We start from the raw sequence: 21,241 nt of genomic DNA, 5'->3' as shown, positions 1-21,241 counted from the left end.
GCGTGAGGAATACCGACAAAAAGCTTTGCTTGATCGCGATGGGGCCAAATGTACGGGGCCGCCGCATGCATTCTCTCAGCCGGTTCGGACCCCTTAACACGCTTCAGGCCCCGGGACACCGCGCCCCCACAACAGAGGCAGGCAATGCACCACAGAGCCCAGGGTTGGGTCACGCAAACTTCCCTGGAAATCTGCACACGCCACACGCCCTGCTGCCACGTGCCCTGCCGCCCTGCATCACGGCCTTCACCTCTCTTCAGTGCTTGTGCCCGCACCCGCCACCGCCACCACACGACCCGCCACCCCCAGCCACCCCGGCGCCGCCCTCCGCTGCCACGTGCTGGCGGCCGTGCCCTTCCTGGCCCTGCTGCTTCTTGCCGCTCCCGCAGCCGCCGCCCCCACCACAGCCTCCACCGCCGCCGCGGCCTCCTCCCCCGTGCTCATGCCCATGCTCCTGCGCATGGCCGTGCGCATGGTTCCCGTGCCCCTGCTCGTGCTCGAGCCCGTGCTCGTGGTCGTGCTGGTGGTGGCTGTGCCCGCAGCCGCCGGAGCCGCAGCCGCCCGCCCCGTGGCTGTGGCTGTGGCTGTGCTCGCCTCCTGCTGCTCCTCCCCCCAGTGCGGTGTTGATGCAGTGCGCCAGGTAGTGCGGCCGCTGCTCCGAGTCCAGCCGCCGCCAGTCAGCCGCCGCCAGCGTGACCAGGTGCCAGCGGTGCGCCTGCGACGCAGCCCCGGCAGCGTGTCGGCAGCGTCAGTGTCAACGTTATTGGTAGTGGCAGTGCGCTTTAGAGGTCTGGCGGTGGCTTCGGCGGCGGCGGTCAGTTGCTGAGGGACTACAGCAGGCCTGGCACGGCACCGCTGCCGACGTGCGGTCATGCCTTACACCCGGTTGCCTTCAACATGGCCGCCGTGCCGTCATGTACATAGCACTTCCCCCACTACCTTCGACTGTGCTCGCCAACGAACCCCGCCCACGGACCACGCCCAGCATCGGGCTGCGCTGCATTGCACCGGGCCCGCCGCGCCGCACCTGCCTGTGCCGCGCCGCACCTGCCCGACAACCCTTTCACACCCTTGCCCAAACGCCCCCGCACGCATACCCCGGCATGCAAAACCCCCACACAGACACCCGCATGTTCTCAAGGTGCTTCTTCTGCCCCCCCACCCCGCCCACCCCACCCCGCCCCTACCTGCATGACGGACCGCATGGTCCGCAGCATGGCGTAGGCCCGCGGGTCACTGGCGGGACTCAGCGCCGGCCGCTGCTCCTGCATCTGCAGCGCCACCTGCGGGGTAGGCACATGCACACACGCACACACGCGTGCATAGGGCAGGTGAGGAGCTTTCGCGAACACGCACCACAGCATGTGAGCTTGTGAGGCTGAGCTGGACCGCACATGGCATCTGTGCCCCCCCTCCACCCGCCCGCCCGCCCGCCCGCTCACATGTCCCTTCAACCCGGCCCGCCCTTCTCGTCCCTGCCCCTTCCGTTCCCTTCATGTGCGCGTCCAGACACAAACGCCCCCCCCCCCCACACACACACACACACCTGCACGCCGTCCAGGTTAAGCGCCACGTCCACCACCGTCAGTCCGTCGCCCACGATGCAGTTGCGGCCCGGCTGCAGCTGCATGTCCTGTGAGGGTCAGGGGCGGGCCGGGGGATGGTGCGGGCGCCCTGGGTTAGGCAGTGGTCACGGTGGCGTGGTGTGACGGACCAGGCGAGAGGCGGGCGAGAGGCCACGCAGCACTACACACGCTCCGCCCACAGCAGCAGCGCCTCCTGCATCCTGACTGCCAGCTGCCAGCCCTCTCGGGCGCAGCCGCCTCTCCTGCCACCCACTTGTCGCACATGCACGATGCAATCCACCAGCCTGCCCCCTAACGGATGCGATTATCCCCCCTGTTCCCCCCCTGTTCCCCCCCCCACACACACCCGCACCTGCAGGACCTGAAACACCTCGTCCATCTCGGGGAACGACTCCGACAGCGCCGGGGCGGCAGTGGCGGCAGCTGCGCCGGCGCCACCCGCGGTTGAGGTGCTGGTGGAGGTGGCCGTGCCGGAAGCCCCGGCATGCTCCCGGGCGCCCGCAGACGGCGTCACCGAGTGCTCCATGCCCTGAAGGTGGTGACACAGAGCGTAGGTCAGGAGCTGGCGATGTGCTACGGGGGCGGCCGGCTTGTACGAGAGGACAAGGGACTCCTGTTCCAAGCCAGGCTCCGAACCTGACGGGGTAAGGTACCCACCGGGGGGCGCCAGACATGGCGCGTCTCCTCATATGAATTGGAAGAGAACGGTTGCAGCTGCTGTGGGCCCAGCGCACAAGCAAAAGTGGCATGCTGCGCAAGTGACCCAGCGCTGCCCTGGCGAGCGGCACGGGCCGCTAGCGAGATGAGCCTAGCGCTCATTCCGATACTCTTAATTGTATCGGCTTGGCAAGTTTGAAGTCAGTCGATTTTTCTGTCACTCCGCATGGACCTGACGCGGTTTGTTTTTGTGCATCATCCCTGGAAAACCCGTGTGGCTCGAACACGCAAAACAACTCACAGGCACGCCATCGCGTTTATACATACAAAAGCAACACTATGAAGGCCGTAGTGGTTGGGGCCACTGGTGCGACGGGCGAAAAACTTGTGCGCCAGCTAGTAAATGTCTCCGCCTTCAAGGAGGTTGTGGCAGTCGGTCGTCGGGTGTTAGAAAACGTCGAGCCTGGCACCGCCAAGCTTGACCTCCGGGCCATTGACATGGACAAACTGGAGACGGAGGCCCGCCCCGCGTTCGAGCATGCTGACTGCGTGTTCTGCTGCCTTGGAACGACGCGTAAGGTATGTCCTGTATGTGACAGGGTAAAGGAGGGCGGAAAGCGGCTATCCCACAGTTCTCTTGGCTAAGCTGCGGAGCGCCAACTGCTCCACGTGCAATGGCAGTTGGTGTGCACATGCCAGGCATACACAACACGCCTTCCGCACGCGTTCACGCCCAACGCACTCGCTCACGACCTAACACCCACAACACGCCCGCACTTCCCCCTACAGGTGGCGGGCAGCGCCGCAGCCTTCAAGAAGGTGGATTTCGACTACGTGGCCGCCACCGCCCGCCTGGCCAAGTCCTGCGGCGTGCGGCACTTCAGCCTGGTGTCGGCAACAGGAGCTAACGCCAAGTGAGGGTGCCGTGGGAGGGAGGGAGGGAGGGAGGGAGGGAGGGAGGGAGAGGGAGAGGGAGAGGGAGAGGGAGAGGGAGAAGGTTGGCGGTCAGGGAGACGGAAACGTGGGAACGTGGGCGCACACTGTCGCGCCACGACATCGCAGCGGCAGGCCAGGGACTGCAGGTCGGGGCCAAGGGCTCGGCGACCCTGCCTTCAACACTACCTTCCCGCCAGCACGCGCCGCCCTGTAGTGGATCTGATCTGCCGTACCGTACTGCATATGACCTTAGGGTGCCGGCCAACGACTGGGGCATCTTCCACGCCCTGCTGTACACCAAGACCAAGGGGCTGGTGGGTCACCGGCTGACAGGGTGGGATTGACACGGGGTGGGGCAGACACGGGGTGGGGTGCAGTGTCTGGTGGAGTGCGCGCGTGCGTGCGTGCGTGCGTGCGTGCTGGAGGGAGGGAGGGAGCGTTGTATCGGAGTTTGTGCGCTGACTCGGAGTGCCGGAGACAAGTTCGTGCTGGAGAGCACGAGGAGGAAAGGAACACGGCAATTGCGCGGTCTGCGTTGTGTGCGCCTGTGTGTGTGTGAGTGCATGTGTGAGAGCCCTTGTGTTGCCCCCGGTGTGCGTTGCCCCCCGGGCGCAGGCGGAGCAGGCGGTGCTTGGTGAGGGCTTTCCCCGCACCAGCATCTTCAGGTGCGTCGGGAGGGGTGTGTAAAACACCAACCCAAGTTAACCCAACCACGCTGAGCTAGCGAAGCACAGTGTGGTTGGATGGGGGAGGCCCGAGAGGAGGGATCCTTGCAGCGAGGTGGGGGAGTGCCCGCGGGGTGTCCAAGGGATTCTCAAGAGAAATCCTCGGGAGGCTGACAGTTAGTGGTGCCAGGCAATGGCATATAGTCTCTCTTGCGCTAGCTGTCAAATTGTAACCTGTGCCTCCCGCTCCGGGCGCACACCTGACCTCCCGCCGCTTCAAGGCCGGGGATGCTGGAGCGTGGCGCCAAGGCGCGGGCGGGCGAGAAGATGTTTGCCTGGCTCAGCAGCCTGGACGTGCAGGTGGGCTGGGGGGGGCTGTGTGTATGTTTGTGTGTATGTGTGCGTGTACGTGTGCGTGTGCTTGTGCTTGGGCGTGTGTGTCTGTGTATGTGTGTGTGTGTGTGTGGGTGTGTGTGTGTGTGTGTGTTGCGGATTAACGGCGGGCGGGAAAGTTCAAGCCCCTGCTTGGTGTGCCTGCCTGCCCGCCCCTACGCTCTTACGGTATGTGGCACCGCTCCTCCACCCCGCCTCCTCATCCCCCAACCACCTCCCCAACCCCCTCCCTCAACTCCCTCAGGACCTGGCTCGGCTTATGATCCTGGATGTGCTGCGCGACCCCGCCACCGCCAAGCCAGTCATGTTCTTTGAGATGGGCGAGCTGCAGCGGGCCAAGAAGCTGGCCAACACGCCGCCCACAGCCGACAAGGCCTACTGAATTTACGTGATCTACTCGACAGAGGCATGGAGGTCGATGCGTGAACGCCTCGTATGATGTGGCGCTTGCAACGCGCGCGTGTACACTATAATGATGTTGCAGGCTGTCTTGGAAGGGACTGCTGGACGGGTGCCGGACATAAGGAGCAAGGGCTGTCCTGAACACCGTCCGCACAGCTGCATAAAGAGGGGCAAGCAGTGTCACGCAGTGTTGACCAACTGTGTGTGAGGGTGCGTGACGCGTGTACATGCTTGCCGCCATGCCCCAGTGATTTGAGCATATCTAGCCCGGCACCCTCTCGTGCCGTTGCACCAGACCTGGCTGCGGTTGGGGACGACGCGTTGCTGCCACTTGCTTTTATGTTTGCTGGGGACGCACAGTGACACGGAAGACATCGGCATTGCATCAAGCCTGATGGGTTGCTTACGCGCTTTCGCGTGCATTGGCTCGTTCGCTATTATGCGCCTTGAAGGCTGGGCGGCTAAATCGTCAAGATAGCATGGCCCGGTCACCCGCACAACCAATCAAGACCCGCTGGCGGGCCAGGGCGGGCGACCTTAAGTCTTGAACGCTGCTGGTAAACGCTACAGGCATTCAGCTGCGCTGATAGAGAGAGGGGCGTGCCCACGGAGCAGAGATGAATGTTCATCAAGATGAAGGGGGTGGGCGCATGCCGGTTTGCAGACCCACTGCGCGTCTTGCTGCGCATGCCTCACAGAACGCGGTCTGTTACCCCACACGTGGCCATGCGGGTGTGCTGTGGAAGAGGGGCAAGGCATGTTGGTGAATTCCCCTAGGGTGCATTCCCGTAGGATTCCCAGACCCCAGCACATAGCAAACAGTTTGCGACGGCAGTGCATGAGCGGGCAGCTGGTCGAACGCCGGAGTTACTGTACCAACAAGTTGCTGGCTGGACCTGTGGAAGTTTGCTGGCGCGGCTGGTGTTGGAGCTGACGATTCAGTCATGCATTTGGAGCCCACGTCCCGATGGAGTGGGACTGAGCTTGGGACTGATCCAAAGCAACATACCGGAACAAGATGACCTCCCACAAGGGCTCCGTTCACATTGACGCCTGACACACGAGTGCCCAGTGGTTTCACGCTCGGTGGGGAGATGCATCCACGACCCGCTTGCCCGCACCGCCCATGCACTCCGCTCGGCGTCTTGCATCAATGTATCCACTTCCACGTCCGTAGACTGCGCTAGCAACTACCAATTGTCTGGCCAGGGGGGGGTAGAAAGCTCAGTTTCTTACCCCATGCTCAAAATTACAGAGCTTTCGGAGAGCATTACGCACGTACTTTTAGTTTTGTAAGGGGGTGTCTGGTGAGGAAGTTCTGGGCCGCCAAAGTTGGGGGGTCAGTCCTCGTCTCTGGGGGTCCGTCGGGTTTCGGGAGCCCATCCTGGCGGATTTCGGGAAGTGCCCCACAAGCAGAACTAGGGGCCAAACGCAGCAGTACGAGGCTCATATGTGCACGTTATGACGTAATAAGCACAAACAAAGCGTGCGAGGGCTGAGTTGCGCGTCCGGGCATGGACATAACGGGACATGTCTCCACATTCAACACATGCGCACTGACACAGCTGGGCTCTGAAGCGCTGGTGCGCACGAGTTCACGTCGAACCAGGCTGCCGATGCACATTGCCCATTCGTCACGCGGCAGAGAGTTGGGCGCGGGGTGGTCTGGGTCGAGGGGATTTCCATGGATAGGATCCCGCCTGTGACCGAAGTCTCAGAACAGGACCGCTGATGGCACGGAGTGATAGTGCTCGTCAAGAGGAGTCGATTGACACCACTTTGGCATAAAATGGAGGGGTTTTAACCCCTAAACAACAAGGTTTTGTCCGTCGGGGGGTCGGTCGTCCCCTCAAGGGGGGTCCCGGGGGATTTCGGGGCATGGGGTCTGGCACTTTGTTTCCTACCCCCCCCCCCCTGGTCTGGCACACACGAGCGCCGCGTGTTTGCGCCACACAGCTCCGCGCACAAGTCCACCGACCGATCGCATCCAGGTCCTTGCTCTGGCGGTCTGGCTCGTGCCTGCTCCTCCCGGTATCTCTTCTCACATGCGCTATCCCGAAACCCGGGGCGTCCAGTCAGGGCAGCCCCCATACCCGCAGTGCCTAGCCCACCACAGCGCGAACCCATGGGCATTTTACCACTGACCCCTCCCAGCATGTGCCACTGCGCGCGCACCTACCTGCACCCATCTGCGTGCCTGCATCATCCTGCCCCAGCAACAAGAAGCCCGCACCTACCGCTCTACGGCGCAACTGCCCAATCCTAAGCCTGCCTACACGGCAGCAGAACCCCATGCCCACCCCTCAAGCCTCGTCCCAATTGCCGTGCTGCTGTCTTTTTATTCCTCTTCCTACCGCTACCACTATGGCTACTATTGCTTCCGCTACCACTACCACTACCACTATCACTACCATTACCATGACCGCCACCGCCACCGCCGCCGCCACCCATGCCTACATGCATCTGCACTACGACCTCGCAACTGTCCCGTCTGTCACACTCCTGCCCACTCCGCCTCACATCCACCACACCCAGGCCTGCACCCAGCGCCCGCTGCCTGCCGCCTACCGCTGCTGCAACCCCGCCCCCGCCTCCGCCGCACCCGCCGGCGCGGGCGCGGGCGCCATGAGCGCGCGGCACTGCTGCGCCCGCGCCACCGAGCAGAACTGCGCCAGGCGCGGCAGCAGCCAGGTGAGTGCGGACCAGAGCTCGGGCAGGTGCTGCGCGGCGCGGCAGGCCAGACCCAGCTGGCTGTCCGACAGCGGCCGGTGCAGCCACGTCCTGCGCCGAGGAAAAAGAAAAGTGTGTATGTGTGTGTGAGTGTGAGTGTGTGTGTGAGTGTGTGTGTGTGTGTGAGTGTGTGTGTGTGTGTGTGTGTGTGTGAGTGTGTGAGTGTGAGTGTGTGTGTGTGTGAGTGTGTGTGTGTGTGTGTGGGGGGGTAGCCGTTCATGTGGAGAAGGGAGTGGTTGAATCACAAGTAGGAGGGGGGTTAGTGCGCGGCGTTGTGTATTTGCGGAAGAGGAGGAGGTGGAGGGAAACGGGTGGAGGCGTTCAGTGAGGGCGGTTGTTTCAATGCCCAGATGTAGCTGGAGGGGCCCAACAAGGGGCAGGGAATGGTCGGGTTCGCTGTAGGCCCAGACAAGAGCGCAACACGCCATTGCTACTGCCACTTATGTTTGCTACTGCCTGCACTCACTCGTCTGCGCCGCTGGCGTGCTGCAGCACCGCCAGCGCGAAGTCCCAATACTTGGTGGTCAGAGCCGCCTGCAAGGGAGGGGTGAGGGGGCAGGGCGGCACGGGTTTGAATGGCACGCTGTCTTGGAAGGCACAACCCACAAGTCGGAACACCGGGCTTGGACCTGTGCGGACACTCCACACACTCTCAACCCGCCCACGCCTGACCTGCCAGTTGCTGGGCAGCTGCCACAGCTCGGGCGCGTTCTCCTGGGCCGACACCGGGTCCACGCCCTCCTGCAGCCGCCGCACACACATATACACACACACACACACACACACACACACACACACACACACACACACACACACACATGGGGCGGGGGTTTTCGGTGTGCTCTTTACTACAGGGCGGGGACGAGGGGGCGTGGGTTTGGGTAAGGGCAAGCGCGAGGGTGTGGGCGAGGGCGACGCTGGCGCCCGGGAGGCGAGCAGGAGCCAAGCCTTGCCAATGGATGGCACGCATCCGGCGGCGCGGCTCTCGCTCCTACTGCCCCACAGTGTGCGACTCGGCGCGTCCCAGGTTTCAACTCCCCCAAACCGAACCGAACCGGCCCGCCAGCCCAGCCCAGCCCAGCCCAGCCCAGCCCAGCCCAGCCCAGCCCAGCCCAGCCCAGCCCAGCCCAGCCCGCCCACCTGCGGCGGCGCCAGGTCCAGCGGCCTCAGCATCTCCGCCACCAGTTTGGTGTCCAGCAGGGGGCTCACGAAGCAGCCCGCAGCCGACTCCACCCAGGGAATGACCTGCAGACATGCCGCCACACGCATATGCGATTGGCGGGAGGGATGATGGTGATGGTGATGAGGATGCAATGTGTTGGGTGCGGGGTGGGTCATACCGGAGGCGGAGAAGAGCGCGGACTGGCAGCTGACGTCCACATAGGGTCAACTACACGCCACAGGTAGCGTGCCACTCCTCTTGTCAGTGTGCCCCCCTCTCGCAAAGCCCCTTAGCTACCTCCCCCACCACCTCCCTTTGCTACCTCCCTGAGCTAGCCCCCTGCGCCACCCTCCATTCTGCTCCACCCTCCCTCCCTCCACCCTCCACCCTCCCTCCCTCCACCCTCCACTTTCCACCCTTCACTAAGGTGAACCCCCTCCCCCCTCCAACCCTGCTCCACCTGCTGCGCACCCCACCGCCCGCACCTGCTCGCAGCCGTGCACCACCTTGGCCACACCCGGCTCCTCCAGCACCGCCCGCAGGCTGCCCATCAGGTCCAAACCCCCCTGCGGCCCCGCAGCCGGCGCATCGAAGATGTACACCGTCGCCGGCAGCCCCCGCGCCGCCGCCAGCGCATTCGACATCGCTGCAGTGGCGGCGCCGCAGGCGGTTGCGGCGGCAACCGCCGCCGGTTTTAACCCGTCAACCGCCGGCGCGTACAGCATGACGAGCACGGGCAGCCCGTTGTAGCATTTGGCGCCCAGCCCGACCTGCGGTACGGACAGGCAGTGCGCCAGGGCGCTGTAGTGCGCGTGGCTGTACGGCGCCGCAATGACCACCTGCGCGGGATCCGGCAGCACGTCGGGCGGGATGGTGGGCGCCAGCGCCACCGCCAGCGCACGCGCCGGCTGTGACGTCAGCACCTCCGCCACCGCCGCTGAGCTCATGGCCGCTTCGGCCGGTTGCGGCGGCGGCGCAGCCGCCAGCCCGCCGGCGGAGCCGGCGGCGGCGGCGTGCTCTACCTCGTACTCGCCCTCGCCGTCATCGCCCTCGCCATCGTCGTCGGCGCCAGCGCCGGCGCCGGCCTTGCGGCCGGCGCCGCCTGCGGCTGCTGCTGCCGCCCATGCGTCGTCGTCCGGGTCGGGCAGGCGGCTGAGCTGCAGCCCGGCCGACTGCTCCAGGGAGTTGACGTGCAGGCGGATGGCCCAAGAGTGCGGCGACGGGCTGTCCTTGCGCTTCAGCACCTGTCCAGGTTGTTGGGGAGGTATCATTGTTTGTTTGTCTGTTTCCTTCCTGCACACACGCCCTCTGACGACCACGCCCTCCCACGCCCTCCCAGCCCAGCCCACACGCACCTGGAACAGCTGCGGCAGCTGCTGCGCCATCACCACCGCATTCACGGGGAACACGCCCGGCGGGCGGCGGTCCTGGAAGGCCTGTGGGAAGGCGCGCTTCAGCAGCGCCGCCGCCGCCTTGACCGTGAGGCCGTACGGCAGCAGCTCGGAGGTGCGGGGCGTGCCGGGCGCGCGGCGGAGCAGCGCCAGCGCCACCGTGGTCCGGACCTGCGTGTGTGTGCGTGTGTGAATATGCGCGTGTGCGTGTGGCGATAAGAAGCACGGGACACAGGTATCGGGCGCCATGCTTGCCCGCCGCACTTTCCGCACGCACAATGTTTCGGCGCCTGTACCACGTCTTGTTGTTCCATACCGAGGACCTCACACACACACACACACATACACACGCACACACACGGGCGGGCTTCGTTTTGTTGTTTTTTCAACACACACGCACGCACACACACACACACACACACACACACACGCACACACACACAAAAACGTCGCTTTGCTGCATCGCATACACTGTCTTTGCGCTATGTTCTCCTTGTACTCTTTAACACACACACACACACACACACACACACGCACCTGCTGTATGAACTCCGCGCCGCCCGCCACCTCCACGCGCTCCCGCGCCGCCCGCTCCAGCCGGATGTAGTAGTCGGCGGGCTGGCCGGGGGGCGCGGGCGGCCAGCCGCGGGGGACCGGAGCCGTGGTGGGGGCGGTCGTGGGGGCGGTGGCGGTGGCGGGGGCGGTGGTGGTAGTGGCAGCGGCGCGGGGCGCGGGCGCGGCCGGTGCTGATGCGGCCGGTGCAGAGAATTGCCTGGGAGCAGTGGAGAGCAGTGGGGACGGTCGGGCGGACATGCCATATGTTCGTGTTCCACGCCCCTCGCTGAGTTCAATACAACAACTTCTAGTCCCCATGTTGAGACTCCGGCCTAGCAACTCATGTTTTATCACGACCCCCCCCCCCCCGCCACGCACACACGCCCGTCTCACGCCGCACTCCCCAAGCACCCCAACTCTATGCTCCCCACTTTCCAGCTACCCTCACGCCCCACCCCACCCCACCCCGCGACGCCCCGCCCCGCCCCGCCCCGCCCCGCCCCGCCCCGCCGCGCCACGCGTTCGCGCCCCACCTCAGCCGCAGCAGCGCCGGGCAGGCCTTGTCCCTCAGCAGCACCTCCACCGCCGCCGCCAGCTCTTCCGGGTGGCTGGTGGCCAGGCGGCGCAGCGGCTCATGCACCAGGCTGATCAGGTAGTTGGGGCTGGGTTTGCCGGCCTGAGAGGAGGGGGCGGTGGGGCGGTGCGCAGTGGGGTGGTGGGGTTTCGTACGGTAGTTGAGGAAGATGAGTGGGACACCCAGGGTGGGGGCAGGGGGTGGGGTGTTGGGGCGCAGGGGCTTGGGGGGTACGACAGCGAGGGGTACGTCGAGGACAGCGCTGAGGCAGCAGCACGAGGTGAGCTTCCTCGGCCTCACAGCCGGGTCCCTGTCCGTCGTCTACAAATGCCTTCCCTGTGGTGCCGGCCTCCGCCCGTGCACCCTTCTCGGCGCGCACACACACATGTCGTTCCGTTCTCCCTCTTCCAGTGCACGCACCTGGAAGATGCGGGGCTCGGTGTCGAACAGCGCACGCATCTGGCCCTGTGTGTGTGGGGGGGTTACATTCATGATTAGTTAAGGGGGGCGGGGGGAGGCAGCGAAGAGGCGGCAGCAGGGGGTGCCGTACCCTGTCAGTATCATGCCTGGACGCGCGCAACCCGCTCGCGCACTCGCCCGTGTCCCCTGCAGGCCACCAGATGCCTACACCCACACCCACGGCTGTCATGATCCGGTCAGGGATGCACTCCCCGTCCCGCTCCAGCGGGCACCCGCCTCAACCCGGCTGTACCGCTCACCCCCACCCGCTGAGCCGCTGAGCCCCTCCAGGCTCCAGCCAGTCATGCTCATAGCTTCCTTTTACAAGCCAGGCTTTCATTGCTCACGGCTTCCAGTCCCAAACTCAACCCAACCCAATGCCCTGGCCGAGGCCGCACCTTGGGCGGCTTCAGCCCCAGCTCGCGGAGCAGTATGCCGCAGGGGCTGCTGCGGAGCGTGAAGGGCGGGTCGCTCTCGCCGCCCGCCGCCGCCGCCGCCGCCGCGCTGGTGAGCGCCGCGTAGCCGCCCAGGCTGGCCGCCGCCACCAGCGCCAGGGCGCGTTTGGCCAGGGCCCCATCACGGTCCTCCGGCACCGCCTCACGTAGCACCGCCTGGGCGTGAGAAAACACACACGCGCATCCACACTCGCAAAGCCCCGTTCCGTCTTTGTTGCTGTTTAACAGATGCACAAATACATGCTCGAATTTGCAAGCGCGGTAAGATGCAACCACAGAGACACGGAGTCTGGGAGAGGGTAGTGGAGCGGGGTGCATGCCATGGGGCATGCGGTGCGGGGTGTTGGAACAAGATTGGTCAAGCGGGGGCAGTGCCCGAATTCGCGCCCCGTTGCAGCCGGCACTGCAGGCGGCCTCGTGTGGGCCTGCACCCTCACTGCAGCCTCACTGCACCCTCACTGCACCCTCACTGGGTAGCCAGCCACACATGCCCGCCGCACACACAGCTGCGCCCGTAGCCACGCGCATCAGTGGTGGACACGGCAGCCACACAATGGCTGCACGTGGCTGCCTACACCGCTACGCGCACATATACACACATCCATGGTGTGCCGCGCCACACCTTGACGAGCTCCGGAATGACGGCTGGGGCTGCAGGCGCCGCCGCCCCGGCCGGCGCTGGCCGGGCTGCAGCGGCCGGCGCGTGCGCCTCCGGTGCGTGAGCGGTGCCGTTGCTGTGGGTGCTGCTGTTGTGCAGGGCGGCGGCGGGCGGCGGCACCGGCTCCACCTGTGTGAGATCGCCCAGCCGCCCCAAGGCCGCATCCTGTACACAGATGGCGAGCCTTTTAGGTAAGACGGAGCGATAAATAGTTTATGCGAGACGGAGTGATATGTGGAAGGTCTGGAATGTAGCTGGGATGGAGGTGGAGGCGGGAGAGCACCAGCCATACGGCTACACGGCTGTGCGGCCTGTGTCATTGCGCGGCTGCGGGCCGGGTCCTGCGCTGACGTGGCCTCGATACACACGCAAGCACGCACGCACGCATGCACACACACACGCACGCACGCACGCACGCACGCACCTGCAGCAGTCGCGCCACGTCCAGCCGGGCTGCCTTGCCCGCACCGCCCAGCGGAGCCACGGTGATGTAGCCGCCGCCGCCAGCGGAGCCGCCGCCAGGGCCGCCAGGGCCGCCGTTGGCCGATATGACAGCTGCCAGTGCGAAGGTGGGGCCGCGCGCATCCACCAGCCGCGACCGAGCCGCGCCGGCGCCCTGCGCGCACACACCGCATACCCACACCAGTTCATTCCGTTTCATTTCCAGGTCTCCCGCTCGCTCGCATCTCCGCCTTCAGCACACTAAACTGCAACCCTCCCTCCCTCCTTTCCAACCACGCCCCTCTCCGGCTCCCCCACTCCCCACCCACCGCGATGACGGCGTGTCCCATCAGGGGCATGCTCATGCTGTGCGGGGGGGCCGCGCCCGCCGCGTCCACGTACGCAAGCGCCGCGCCCGCAGCCCGCCGCACCGCCGCTGCGTCGTCCTCCTCCGTCGAGGCGGCGGCGCCGCCTGTCAGCGGGTAGGCGGCGGCCAGGGCCCGGCGCAGCGCCAGGCGGCGGAGGGCCACTGGGTCCGCAGTCACCGCGTACTGCTTCCTGTGCGGTTAGGGCGGTTGGTGCGGTTGGTGCGGTTAGTGCGGTTGGTGCGGTTAGTGCGGTTGTGTGGGTGTCGGAGTGATGGCACACGCCGCCGCGGCCAGTGAGAGGCGAGGCCAGTGAGAGGTGAGGCCAGTACAAGGTGAGGCCAGATGTCGTAGGTTGGAGTATGGAAGCCACAGGCAACCATAGCCGTGACGGCGCATGTACCCGGGCCCCATGCGGCGTGCACGTGAGCTGCGCCAGCAGGCCCCGCCGCCACCCAACCGCCCAACCGTTTCAACCGCCTAACCGCCACCCACCACGCGGCGTTGAACTCCACTGCCATGCCGCCGCCCGCCGCCGCCAGCTCCGCCGCCGCCGCCTCCACCAGCTCCCTCAGTCGGGGCAGGCCGCTGGTGGCGGCGTCGCGGTACTCGGCGCCCACGTCACGGTGCTTGTTCAGGCGCAGGCCCAGCTGCGGCCAGGCATATATGAGAGGCGCGGTACCGGGTGTGCACTCAGCGGCAGTGAAGTGGCTGCGCAGCCCAACCCAAATGACCCATTCCAACTGCTGTGCAACCAGGTTTAACGACCCTGCTACGAGACGCAACGCGCGTCCTTGCGATGCCTGCGTCCTTGCATCAGCCTTGGTTCGCCCAAGGGCGAGCGCTGCAGCCGTCCCACCGCATCCCCGCCCGCCTGCCCGCCCGCCCGCAGGCCCGCCCGCAGGCCCGCCTGCCCGCCCTCCAACCCGGCACCCACCTCCGCCAGAGCAATGCTATGTTTGGGCTTGGACAGCGCCGCCTGCAGCACCGCGCGCCGCACCCGCGCCTGCAGGCTCCTGCCCGGCACCGCCACCGCCAGCACCGCCGCCTGCTCCTCCGCATCCCCCTCCTCCACAGCCGCCGCAACCCCTGGTGCCGTCGCCGGTGCTGGCGCCGGTGCGCGTGTGGCGACGCCGCGCACTGGCCGCGTCACGGCGGCGGCCGCCGCCGCCGCGGCCGCCGCGGCCGCCGCTGTCGCGCCTTCCCAGGGACCCCCGGCCCCTGCCGCGGCGCCTGCCCCGGTGCCCGTGGGCGATGCCGCCCTCCAACTGGCGCTGGTGTCGGCTCGGCCAGAGCCCATGCCGCCACTGGCCTGACGCGGCGACACCGCCACGGGGCCGTTGCGCGGCGCGTACACATCCGCACCTGCAGCACTGGCGACAGCGCCAGAGGTGCTGCTGGCGCCGCCACCGGCGGCCTCCGCTGCCGGCTCCTCGCCCCACACCGCGCCCCCCGACGGCCCGCGCGCCCAGCCCCGGCCGCCGTCGTCAGCCGCGCCGCCGGCGCTGCCCCAGCCACCAGCTGCCGCGTCCACGGCCTCGTCATGCTGCGGCGGCGTGTCATCCTGCAGAGCTGCTTGTGCCGAGGCGGCGGCAGACGCGGCAGCGGCGGCGGCGGCGCTGCCGCCTGAGCTAGTTTCCCCCAGTAGCGCTGCATGCAGCTCACTGACTAGGTCTTCCTCCTCGGCGTCCAGGTCATCACTGTCCGCTAGCGCCGCCGCCGTCGCGTCGGCGGCATTCGCTGCCTCGTGCGCCTCCCGCTCCCCTAGCTCCGCCGCGCCGCCGGGGCCCGCGTCCAGCTGCGGAGTGGGATCGGCCGCCTGCCCGGAGGCTGATGCCGCGTCCGACGGCTGCGAATCTGGCGGACGCAAGAAAAGAAAGGGACATGATGGGATAGGGTTAGGTGACACAGGAGTGGGGCGGGCCAGCTGGCCCACGGCGTCACGCATGTGGAGTGCGTGAGCACGGCTGGGATTCGGCCTCATTTATACTGTCCGATATGCTCAATCGTGCGACGGCTGGCCCTGTAGGCAACACGGAGCGCACGGAATACAGCATCCGCGCACGCCTTGCCCGCCGCCCGCCGTCACCCACCCAAACTTTGCCATTTGATTCAATATCAAGCGTCACTACCATTCAATGGAGCCAGCCCGCCTCGAGTGCCCAACTTGCCGATCATGTTTTCGCCGAAGCCGCCTTTTGCACGCCCAAATCGCCGACAGAGCTCAAAAACAATTTTACAGTAGCATGTGTATAGCCAACGCTGTGCTTATTATGCCGCACACTGATCTCGCGCCTTTTTATAGCGCGGGTGGGCTGGCCGAGAGCACCAAAATGCGTTTTACTACTGACTGGCCATCCGTTGGTGTATACTAGCCAAGCAGCAGGTTTCCGATGACAAAACCGTGTCGGTGCTGCATCAGCTCCCTCCCTCCCTCCCTCCCTCCCTCCCTCCCTCCCTCCCAGCATTTCTTCACCACGGCGACCAGCGCCAGGGTGCCGTTGCGGTAGGCGCAGATGCCCGCCACGTTACCTTTGTTGAAGTTGAAGCGAATGTTGGGGTAGGCTGGAAGAAATCGGGCGTGGCCTCAATAATCAAGCAACGTGAACGCGAAGTACGACCAAAAAAACGCTGGTCTACATGCACGGAGTGAGCAGGAGCACCCCTGGGAGTGATCGAGCAACGGGCTCAAACAGCGGTGCCCGGTGGGCATTGACCACTGACGCGAGAGGCAGCGTTAGGTAGAGCACTGGGATTGTTGTGGGCAGCTGATGGCGTGCGCAGGAGGACGCACCCAGCGGCGAATCGCGATGGCGGCGGCCGTCGGCGGCACTGCTGTTGTCAGGGTTGCCCTGGCTGGTGGCGGGGGCGTTTGCGGAAGCGTGGCAGGCGATTGTGAGACGGGGGAGAAAGCAAGATAGAGTTTGTGGTGATGAGGATTGAAGGCGATGGCGTCAGTTGGTGGGGGCGCGGCCGCATGGGGGGACGGCGGGGTGGGCAGGCAGCCGGCGTCGAGGACGTCCCCTGCCTGCATCCGCTGCAATGCTCCTCGGCGCGGCCGTGCTCGGTGCGGCCGTGATGATGCAGGCAGATGTAGCTGTAGTCTCTGTTGCGATAAAATTTTGCAATGGGATTGCAGTCCCTGCCGCATATGGCTGTCTTGACGCGGCGTGCGGACTGGTATGCACTCGCACGGACTGACGGACTGGCTGTGCGGGCATGGCTGTGCGGGCATCCAGAAAGGACCAAGCGGGCAGCGCTCGTAGGCAGCTGGGAACACCGGCCTGATTCCTGTCACCGCTTGGCGGCAGGTGCAGCAGTCTTACAAGCCTGGGGAGAAGCGGGGCCTCGAGCCGGGGACTGGCAGGCAATGGGTAATCGTGCCTAGTGGCCCAATTCCAACACGGCAGTCTCGCAAATAGGAAAGTGCGCCCTAACAAACAGTCCGGTGTACATACTCAAGTGCGAATTACTTCCAGAACATCGTGGAGCTCAACGGAACTTATACATTTTGGGACTCGGGCCCATCAAACAACCTGGGCCCGTCCAGACAGCTGCACGCCCCGTCCCGCCGCCCTTGCAGAAGGCCAAAAAGGAGCGGTGGTGCTTTGCTGACTGAACGGGAGCCTTCGACAAAGGAGCAAAGTTGGCGGCCTTTCCAAGAGAGGTGAGCTCTGCCGACACGTCCCTGTATTACGACTTGAAGGACTTATACAAGTGTGCTCCTAATGCTTTTCAGGTCGCCGGTCGTGGACTTCGGCGCTGAACCGGGCTTGGCAGAACTCTAGCTTTCTTAGCCCTTCTCACGCCACGCTTGTCGTAATTATGGCGTCTACTATTACGCCCAGCGCAGGCTCTCTGGTGACGGCTCTGCTCGCGGAGATTGAGCGAGATCGCGAGCGGAAGAAGTCGGGTGCCCCCGGCGAGGAGAAGGATGGCGCCAAGCAGGCTGCACCTGCAAAAGACCAGGACAACTCAGACGACAGCGAAGACGGCGGCCGTGAGGACTCACCGGGCCCGCCTGACCCCCGCACCTGTACGGTGTCGGGGCCGGGCTTCGCCGGCGGCGCCTCTGGCGCGCCTGTCAACCTCATTATCACCTGCAAAGACGAGGACGGCAAGCGCTGCGCGGAGGGCGGAGACGATGTGATGGTGCGCGTGGTGCCAGCGGGCTCGGGCGCGGCCGCCGGCACCTACATCGAGGTGACGGTGGAAGACAAGGACAACGGCATGTACGTGGCCACCTACACGCCGCCCGCCAAGGGCGCCTACAGCGTCACGGTGCAGGTCAACGGCCGCGACCTGGAGGGCTCCCCCTTCCCGGTCTTCTTCGGACCGCCCGCGGAGCCCTCGGCGGCGCCGCCGGCTGCCGGCACCAGCACAGCCGGCGCCCCCAACGCTCCGGGCGGCATTGGCGCCGCCATCGCCGCCGGAACCGCCGCGCTCTCCAGCGCCGGCCTCACCGGCTACGGCAACCTGGCCGGCAGCGGCCTGCCCTCCCTCCCCGGCAGCCTGGCCGTGCCCAACGCGCTGCCCGGCGGCGGCATCGACCCCGCCGCTGCCGCCGCCATGGCCGCGTCCCTCTCCTCCCACGCCACCCTCGCCGCCGCCAACCCGCTCCTCGCCGCCTTCCCGGGCTTCGGCAGCCTGTCCGGCCTGCCCGGCCTCGCCCCGGTCCCCAACCTCCAGGTGGACCCCAGCGCCCGCACGCTGCTGGTGAGCAACATCACGTCGCAGGTGAAGCCGGACCAGCTGAAGCAGCTGTTCGGGCTGCTGGGCGGCGTGGCGCACCTGCAGATGCTGGGCGCGGACATGGCCATGGTGGAGATGGCCACGCTGCAGGACGCACAGGTGTGTGTGTGGGGGGGGGTGGGGGGGTGGTGGTATGGGGTGGGATACCGGTATGTTGGGGTGGGGATGGCGGGGGGGTTGCCATGGGGGGAGGGTGTCAGGGGTTGGGTGGGGGTGCAGTTGATCGGAAGGCAGGCCAGGGAACGGGACGAGGGGTTCGAAAGGGCTCGGCCATGTATACGGCCGGAGCGCAAGCGACCACCCACACCCCCATCACCCGAACCTACGCCTAAACTCTTTCCTTCCCTCCCCTCCCCTGCCGTTGCCACCCTCCAACCCCTCCATCCCCGCCACCTCCCATTGCACCGCGCCGGCCAGTCCGCGCTGGCGCTGCACGGGCACCAGCTGGGCGACAAGGCGCTGGGCGTGCAGTTCATAATGACGGCGCAGTCGGAGATGAGCAACAACCCGCTCATGGCGCTCAAGCTGCAGCAGATCACGCAGATGCAGGCAACCATGCGCAGCGGCGCGGCGCTAGCGGCACAGGTGGGCTCGATGGGAAGATGGGTGGGCTGGGTGGGGGCATGGGGCGGGTTGTGGAGTGGGCGCAAAGGCTGGTTGAAACCTGGGTGCTGGGTAGGGTGGGGGCTGTCGTTTGGCATGTAGCCAGGGCGTGTTGGGGTGCGATGGAAAAGGTGCGGGTTAGTGCAGACGTAGCGGAGTGTCACGGGAGGGAGTTGGGCTGGCACAGCCTATCGAGTGGAAGGGAAGCGCGGGATTGCGAGAGTGCGGGTTTAGTGGAGCGGGCCGCAAGGGCCGCAACAGCCTATGCTGCTTAGTGTATTGGGTGATTCGGGTGAACGGGCGTCACCCTGTCTCACCCAACGCACCCCAAGTGCCTCTCCCAACTCTGTAAAAACGCCCGCCCTTACCCCACCCCACCCCACAAATCATGAATGTAACCCCCGCACGCAGGTGGCCCAGCTGCGCGCCATGGCCAAGTACGGCGTGTCCTCGCTGCCCGACCTGCCCGACCCGAACAAGGAGGCGGAGGAGGCCGCGGCCCGGCTGGCCCGGCGGCTAGGAGGCAGCCGCTCGCGCAGCCGCTCCCGCGGGCGGCGGCCGCGCTCGCGCTCCCGGTCCCGCGACCGGCGTCGGTCACGGTCGCGGTCGCGAGACCGGCGGCGGCGCAGCTCGCGCAGCCGCGAGCGCAGCCGGGACCGCAGCCGGGAGCGGCAGCGGCGCGAGCGGGAGCGCGAGCGGGAACGGGAGCGGGAGCGCGAGCGGGAGCGCGAGCGGCAGCGCCGTGAGGAGCGGGAGCGCCGTGAGGAGCGGGAGCGGCGGGAGCGGGAACGCGAGCGGGAACGGCGGCGGCGGGATGACAGCCGGGATCGGAAGTCGCGGCGCAGCCGGTCACGGAGCCGCTCCAAGAGCCGGGATCGCAAGCGCTCGGACCGGGACCGGAGCCGCAGCCGCGGGCGCGACCGCAGCCGCGACCGCAAGCCCGCCGCTGCCACAGGGGCGGCGGCGGCAGCGACCGCCAAGCGGACGTCTGTGAGCCGCAGCCCCAGTGCCAGCCGGAGCCGCAGCCGCAGCAAGGAGCGGCGCAGCGGCAAGGACGCGGCGCGCAAAGGTGACGCGAAGAAGTCAAAGCACCACAAGAAGGAGAAGCGGGAGAAGCGCGAGAAGGACAAGGGGGACAAGGACAAGGAGCGGGATCGCAAGAAGGTCCGGGACCCGGCGGCGGATGAGGACGAGGTGGCAGCCAATGGCGATGGCAAGGAGGAGCACCCAGCTGAGGAGCCGTCGGGGGCAGCGCGGGACGAAGCCGCGGCAAAGGAGGGCGAGGAGGCACGGGACGGGGCGGAGGGCACGGAAGGCGCGGGAGCTGCGGGCAGCGAGGGCAGCAAAGAGAAGGAGAAGGAGGATGATGGGAAGGGCGGCGAGAAGATGGAGGAATAGTGCGTTTTGATGTCCTGCTGTTTGAGGGATGCAGGACACGCGCGCATCTGAGGTGTGCTTATCGGTTTGGCATTGGGCGGGCGGCGCAGTGTGAAGTGAGCAATTTGTGAATGCACTGTCGCGCACGGCTGTAGGCATGCCTCTGTCCGGGACGTTCGCCGCGCGTATTTGATTAGGTTGCGGCGTGCCGAAGTATGCAAAACTCATAACGGCGCGCATGGAACGATTGAAGCCAGTGTTGCCGTAAACGCCACTTCAGGCTTATAAACGATCGTTTTAAACGCAACGGCGGGCATTCCGTCAAAACGCCCCTACAAACGCCCATAAAAACGGCCGGTCGGGAGGGCCCGTTAGGCGGGTTAGTGCCACCGGATCGCAGCGTTGACATCGTTTTTAGACGTTTCTTGGGTACAAACCAACCCCTAGGGCTACTTATTTCAACGAAATCCTGAACTTTGTTCTAAACGTCCGCGAGCCAGCCGGCATGGGCCCGAAAGCTAAAGACGGCCCGGAGTGGGGCTTTGTGACGGTGGCCGGGCGTGTGATAGGATTATGCGCAATAGAAGTATCTAGCTTATGAAGTAAGGTTGGGAGGATGGTTAGAAGTGCGGACGAGTGCTGCGTGACGCGCATCGTGCATGGAGAGGCATGGAGAGGCACCGTTGACGACACGTTTAAACGTGCCCAGCCCACGTTTTAGCGTTTAAAACGAGCGTTTACAAACCCCCCAAACGGCAGCCCCCTGCGTTGGTAGCGTATAAACGTATGAAACGAAACGAAACGTTTAGCGTAGGCGGCAACACTGATTGAAGCCGAGCGGATGCCCCCGGTCGGCTGGACAGTGACATTCCGCTGGCGAGGGTGGGCTGTATGAAGTCCTGTAACTCCGTACCCCACAATGATCTCTTAGGGCTGCACGTTGGATGACTCGGGCACTCGACTCCCCCAGCGGCCAGCGTTAATGTCCGCTCTGATCTACGTACGCATTAGTTCCGCAACACTAGTCAATAAAATGTACCCGGGCACTGGCAGCCTGATTGGGCGAACACGTCATGAGCT

General features: G+C 65.8%; 4 protein-coding genes across 5 annotated transcripts; 2 read left to right on the top strand and 2 right to left on the bottom strand.

The window, feature by feature from the left end:
- Positions 1-27: 27 nt before the first annotated feature.
- CHLRE_16g672000v5 (uncharacterized protein) lies at positions 28-2,439 on the bottom strand. The gene is made up of 5 exons (XM_043071180.1): positions 2,244-2,439; positions 1,939-2,115; positions 1,547-1,633; positions 1,188-1,283; positions 28-715 (listed from the first exon to the last, which is right to left on the bottom strand). The coding sequence occupies exons 1-5, from the start codon at positions 2,403-2,405 to the stop codon at positions 257-259; spliced, it is 981 nt and encodes a 326-aa protein (XP_042916169.1). The 5' UTR covers positions 2,406-2,439; the 3' UTR covers positions 28-256.
- A 100-nt stretch (positions 2,440-2,539) lies between these two features.
- On the top strand, positions 2,540-5,947 carry CHLRE_16g672050v5 (uncharacterized protein). 2 transcript variants are annotated; one of them, XM_043071183.1, is made up of 6 exons: positions 2,540-2,822; positions 3,033-3,157; positions 3,433-3,493; positions 3,795-3,844; positions 4,126-4,204; positions 4,482-5,947. In XM_043071183.1, the coding sequence occupies exons 1-6, from the start codon at positions 2,583-2,585 to the stop codon at positions 4,617-4,619; spliced, it is 693 nt and encodes a 230-aa protein (XP_042916168.1). In that variant the 5' UTR covers positions 2,540-2,582; the 3' UTR covers positions 4,620-5,947. The 2 variants fall into 2 exon arrangements, with proteins under 2 accessions (XP_042916168.1, XP_001695801.1); XM_001695749.2 differs by having other exon boundaries at positions 4,482-5,695.
- Positions 5,948-6,403: 456 nt separating this feature from the next.
- On the bottom strand, positions 6,404-15,759 carry CHLRE_16g672100v5 (uncharacterized protein). Its single transcript, XM_043071184.1, has 16 exons — positions 15,601-15,759; positions 14,367-15,286; positions 13,925-14,079; positions 13,394-13,622; positions 13,048-13,239; positions 12,588-12,788; positions 11,909-12,121; positions 11,472-11,516; positions 11,011-11,153; positions 10,460-10,694; positions 9,887-10,093; positions 9,017-9,775; positions 8,510-8,614; positions 8,042-8,110; positions 7,836-7,903; positions 6,404-7,420 (listed from the first exon to the last, which is right to left on the bottom strand). The coding sequence occupies exons 1-16, from the start codon at positions 15,605-15,607 to the stop codon at positions 7,204-7,206; spliced, it is 3,765 nt and encodes a 1,254-aa protein (XP_042916167.1). The 5' UTR covers positions 15,608-15,759; the 3' UTR covers positions 6,404-7,203.
- Positions 15,760-16,893: 1,134 nt separating this feature from the next.
- CHLRE_16g672150v5 (uncharacterized protein) lies at positions 16,894-21,078 on the top strand. Its single transcript, XM_001695750.2, has 4 exons — positions 16,894-17,096; positions 17,169-18,280; positions 18,599-18,766; positions 19,196-21,078. The coding sequence occupies exons 2-4, from the start codon at positions 17,255-17,257 to the stop codon at positions 20,180-20,182; spliced, it is 2,181 nt and encodes a 726-aa protein (XP_001695802.2). The 5' UTR covers positions 16,894-17,096; positions 17,169-17,254; the 3' UTR covers positions 20,183-21,078.
- Positions 21,079-21,241: the final 163 nt, after the last annotated feature.

The sequence above is a fragment of the Chlamydomonas reinhardtii genome, chromosome 16 (genome assembly GCF_000002595.2).
Source record: "Chlamydomonas reinhardtii strain CC-503 cw92 mt+ chromosome 16, whole genome shotgun sequence".
Classification (NCBI taxonomy): domain Eukaryota; kingdom Viridiplantae; phylum Chlorophyta; class Chlorophyceae; order Chlamydomonadales; family Chlamydomonadaceae; genus Chlamydomonas; species Chlamydomonas reinhardtii.
Note: the sequence above shows the minus strand (reverse complement) of the source record. Positions and strands in the feature narration are given on the sequence as shown.